The 5,000-nt window shown below is 34.2% G+C and overlaps 1 protein-coding gene across 1 annotated transcript in view; it reads right to left on the bottom strand.

Annotated features, from left to right (window-relative positions):
- The window catches only part of LOC144976519 (uncharacterized), a 64,647-nt gene that overhangs the window by 31,012 nt on the left and 28,635 nt on the right, over nt 1-5,000 (bottom strand). Inside the window, exons 13-15 of the mRNA XM_078920814.1 lie at nt 3,993-4,183; nt 1,321-1,515; nt 1-44 (exon numbers count right to left, since the gene is read on the bottom strand). The exon at nt 1-44 is cut by the window's left edge and continues 157 nt beyond it. Of these exons, the coding sequence (XP_078776940.1) occupies nt 1-44; nt 1,321-1,515; nt 3,993-4,183 (430 nt within the window). The remainder of the gene's footprint in view (nt 45-1,320; nt 1,516-3,992; nt 4,184-5,000) is intronic.

Consider the following 5,000-nt stretch of genomic DNA (forward strand, 5'->3'; position numbering starts at 1 on the left):
GCTCCCATTTGTCTTCTCCAATGTTTAGTTGAACCGCAACGTATCTTTAATGTAATGCAGGGGGTGTGATTAGGAAAAGGGAAGACATGTAAGACGTAAAGTGAGAAATAAAGATAATGCTAAATTAATTGTTATTCAAATGTATTATGTTTCTCACCCTCTTGTAACAATGGTGATAATAACAATAATGATGATCATACTGATTGAAATTGATGAAAGTTAACAGTGAATAATGACGATGATTATGATGATAATGGGGTGATTCAACGAGGAGGATGATGATGATGATGATGACGATGATAATAATGATAATAATAATAATAATAATAATGATAATAATAATAATAATAATAATAATATAATAATAATAATAATAATAATAATAATAATAATAATAATAATGAATAATAATAATAATAATAATTAATAATGCTAGTTATCATATTTAATGTCGTGTCTCTCTAATCTCATCATCATCTCCTCCATCATCATCATCATCATCATCATCATCATCTTCTTCATCTTTTCTTCTTCTTCTTTCTTCTTCTTCTTCTTCTTCTTCTTCTTCTTCTTCTTCTTCTTCTTCTTCTTCTTCTTCTTCTTCTTCTTCTTCTTCTTCTTCTTCTTCTTTTCTTCTTCTCTCTCCTCTCCTCCTCCTCCTCCTCCTCCTCCTCCTCTCATCATCATCATCTTCTTCTTCTTTCTCTTCTTCTTCTTCTTCTTCTCCTTCTTCTTCTTCTTCTTCTTCTTCTTCTTCTTCTTCTTCTTCTTCTTCTTCTTCTTCCTCTCCATCTTCTTGTGATATTTAAAGATATCATTACGTTATAATAATATGTTATGAAGCAGATCACATAAAAACCAAATTTCTTTTCTGAAATTATCAGTAAATGTCTACATTTAAATTCCCCCAAAGCAATTCTATTATCTTACAATTAAAACATCTGAACGCGAAATCATTGGTGTGCACATTATGATAAAATAATGCATAAATGAATGCAAAGATACGTAATTAGTCAATTTTCTAATAACTTTGTCGTGGCTAATGCGCCTCACAGTGGTATTTTTCCCTCCTATTGCTGAATCTCCATTTCACACCGTGTTTAATTGTGTAATTTAATTCGATTTAATTATTGACGTCATCTGACAGACTGCTCTCATTTATTTCACATTTCTATCATTTTTAAATTTTTTATTTTATTATATTCTACAAAACACAACCAACACCGTTATTACGTGGCTACTAAGGCCAACATTTTTACCTGGTAACGGTACAAATTGTCTATAAATTATTACTGTCCCGATATTAATGTACAAACTCACGTGCATAGCTTGTTGGTTTGGAATATGATTCGAGTCGGTTTGTGGATACATCCGCTGGGAACGAGGTTCCATCTTTTTATCTCTCTGTCAACCCAGACCTTGCCATTTGTATGCCTACCGTCATCAGAGAGATACGCTTCAAATTTACTGAAGTCAGGATATGGATCTTCTGTCTCATTCGGACCCAGCGGCTGTCTGGTATCAAGTATAGATAGAACGAAAGTGACGTCACTCAGCTCTTTGTTATCGTTTTTAGCCAGCCTTTTTTTATGAGCAGTTCTCAATAAATTGAGTCACGCTGCTCAGTATGAAGTTATAGAGAGAAAAAAAATGACTCAAATAAGATTCATTAAAGAGATTAATGGAGTGTTCAATAAACTTAGTTCAGTTTCTTGTCACGCGTTGTTTCTCAGCATCACAGCGCCGCTGTAATTTCTTCTATTTTTGCCTGAAGCATCGTCATTTCCCTCGTATCGCGTTCAATGCTTGCTGTGATCAGCTAGACTTAATGATATGCAAATTACAAAAATAGTCTCCCGTGATAATTTCTGGTAGACGTATGTACGTTTTGTGTATGCTATAAGAGTCCAGAAAATTTAAAATAGAGCGGCTAGATTAGTAATGTTTTCTGCAGAGCACATCTAGCTCATCCTTAGTCTCTCCACAGGCTTTCTGTTAAAGAGAGAGTGGAACTTAAAATTGCCACAATGGCGCTCAAATGCCTAAATTTCATAGCGCTATCTTATCGTTCTGGGATTCATGAATTGTATACATCTGCTTGGCCACTCCGATCTCAAAATGAACGACGTATTACTGTTGTCATATGTAAACTATTTCTAGCTGAAACATCTTTCTCTGTCGGGGCCCCAAAAGTATGGGACAAATTAGATAAAGAAATCAAAGACGTCCCACACTTCAGTAATTTTAGGAAACTTTTGAATTTGTAAACATTCTTATTCGGCAGGCTTTTTGAGTAGTAATAATAGTATCAATTATTTGCGTTTTGTGTTACCTGTTGTCTTTGTATGTGTAGCGCCATAGACCACCATGGATTCTGCGCGCTATAAAAATTAATTATTACATTACATATTTATTACATTTCATTTTCAACCAAAATGTGTCGAAGTAATAGACTAGATATATAAACGTCTATGAAATATGGAAATGATCGGGCTATTTTTGTAGGCTGGAAGATGACGCCCTATAAAATGTAATTGCATTATATCAAACATAAATCAATAAATGGACAAACCCTTCAGAGAATTTTAGTATAAGAGATTTAGTGAATGTACGTGTCTGTGCATGTGCATGTGTGTTTGTGTATGTGTGAATAAGAGAAAGAAAGAGAGAGAGAGAGAGAGAGAGAGAGAGAGAGAGAGAGAGAGAGAGAGAGAGAAAGAAAGAAAGAAAGAGAGATTTAGAGAAAGAGAGAGAGAGAGGGGAGGAGAAGGAGAGGGAGAGGGAGAGAGAGAGAGAGAGAGAGAGAGAGAGAGAGAGAGAGAGAGAGAGAGAGAATGTAATTGCATTATATCAAACATAAATTAATAAATGGACTTTAGAGAATTTTAGTATAAGAGATTTAGTGAGTGTACGTGTCTGTGCATGTGCATGTGTGTTTGTGTATGTGTGAATAAGAGAGAAAAAGAGAGAGAGACATAAAGAGAGAGAAAGAGAGTGAGAGAGAGAGAGAGAGAGAGAGAGAGAGAGAGAGAGAAAGAAAGAGAGATTTAGAGAACGAGAGAGAGAGAGGGGAGGAGAGAGAGAGAGAGAGAGAGAGAGAGAGAAAGAAAGAAAGAAAGAAGAAGAAGAAGAAGAAGAAGAAGAAGAAGAAGAAGAAGAAGAAGAAGAAGAAGAAGAAGAAGAAGAAGAAGAAGAAGATTACGATAACGATGATGATGATGATGATGATGATGATGATGATGATGATGATGATGATGATGATGATGATGATGATGATGGAAAACAAATGAAACAGGTGTTTCGTATTATGACCTTTTAGATATCTTAGAAAAGAGACCTTTCAGAATAAGTTATTTGGTCTTGCCACTCAGTTGCGAAACTAATTGTATAGGGAAATAATTTATACTAGATACCCTAGGGCAAAGTTTTACATAGATTATTAAGGATAAGAATTATTAATGTAAAAAATGAAAGCGACAGCCTAAAAAAAAGAAAGAAAAGAACAAAATAATAAATCCAATACGGTTTGGGCTCAAAACCCCTCTTCAGTCAATAATAAGATCGGTTAAAACGTTTATATATCACTTTAATTTCAATAGAGATGGAATAGTCTTTTACTGTTCACATTTTCTTTCACCGTAGTATACACGGTAACAATCATTGCCACCATCTTCATAGGGGCCTACTCGAGAGGGGGTTGGATATTTGCATGGTTTTTCTTGTACAGTACTCGATGGATTCTGGCATGCCGAGCTTGGTGAACGAATTTAAATATAGGGTAAATGAACATCGAATTTCGGCACTCTCGGATTCTAGAACGCTTTTTGGCTTCTCCCGAGAGCGTGCTAGAATCCAGAGAGTATTGTATTTCTATTTGCTTGATCCGCTCTTTTATGAAATACAACCTTTCAGATTTGTATGATGCTTGTTCCCCAATTTTTAATTTTGTTATTTCCAAATAATGTAATTAATATAGGCTGGCAGTAAATTACCGTTGAAAAACAAGTACGGTCCCGACTTTGACAAATTGAGGTGTTTTTGGAATCTGCATTAAACACTGTCCAGTAAAAACATTGCCTGGGTGACAAGGAGAAAAGAAATCAGAGATCGCTCTGACAATGAGGTCCTCGGACTCCGAAGGGTATTTATCGGCCACTGATTCAACACTCATTGATCTGCGATTCTGTTATAACATGGAATAAAATACACCATAATATTCAATATATTAGTCTATGAGATACGCTTTTAATTCTATAGCAATTTTTCAACAGATTTTAGATAACAATTATACAAAATGAAAAAAAAACCAAACAAACCATATTCTAACTCTTTAATAAAATCAATATTGACTAAATTACAAAATTCATTATCATTAAGAATAGTAGAGAGAGAAAGAAAGAGAGAGAGAGAGAGAGAGAGAGAGAGAGAGAGAGAGAGAGAGAGAGAGAGGGGGGGGTAGGGGGACTAACTGAGCACTAATAGTATATATGAGTCCATTATTATTATTATACATTAATTTCTATCTGTGAATTTAAGCGCTGCCCAAATGAAAGAGGTAAAAGCAGTACATTTTCGTCTACAAAGAATTCAATAGCATTATAACGTCTTTGAATAGTAGATACTGCCTTTTCATTATAATGTCATTAATGTATATTGGAATAAAAATGATGTTTTCGTGTGTTTTTTTTTAAATCTTGCGTCAAAATGAAAATCGTTTTATTTTCAAAATTAGGCAACGAAATTATGAATCAGGAGACCGTGGGCTGAGGATGAACAGAGAAAATTTTATTTAAGGTTGTTCTTTTTTTTGTTTTGTTTAGTTTTGTTTTTAACTATATATAATCTTCAGCCCCTCCTTTGTACATAAACTGTTGGACTCCACGATTTAAAGAATTTTTGTTGTTGATGAAGTCGTTATGATTTTCTTAAATTTTCCAAAAGTGAATATAAAATCTGTTCCTCCTCAGCCCATGAAATCTTAAATCTTGAAATATTTTGAT

Source organism: Berghia stephanieae, chromosome 1 (genome assembly GCF_034508935.2).
Source record: "Berghia stephanieae isolate SIO BIC M18660-M18661 chromosome 1, UCSD_Bste_1.3, whole genome shotgun sequence".
In the NCBI taxonomy this organism is placed as follows: Eukaryota; Metazoa; Mollusca; class Gastropoda; order Nudibranchia; family Aeolidiidae; genus Berghia; species Berghia stephanieae.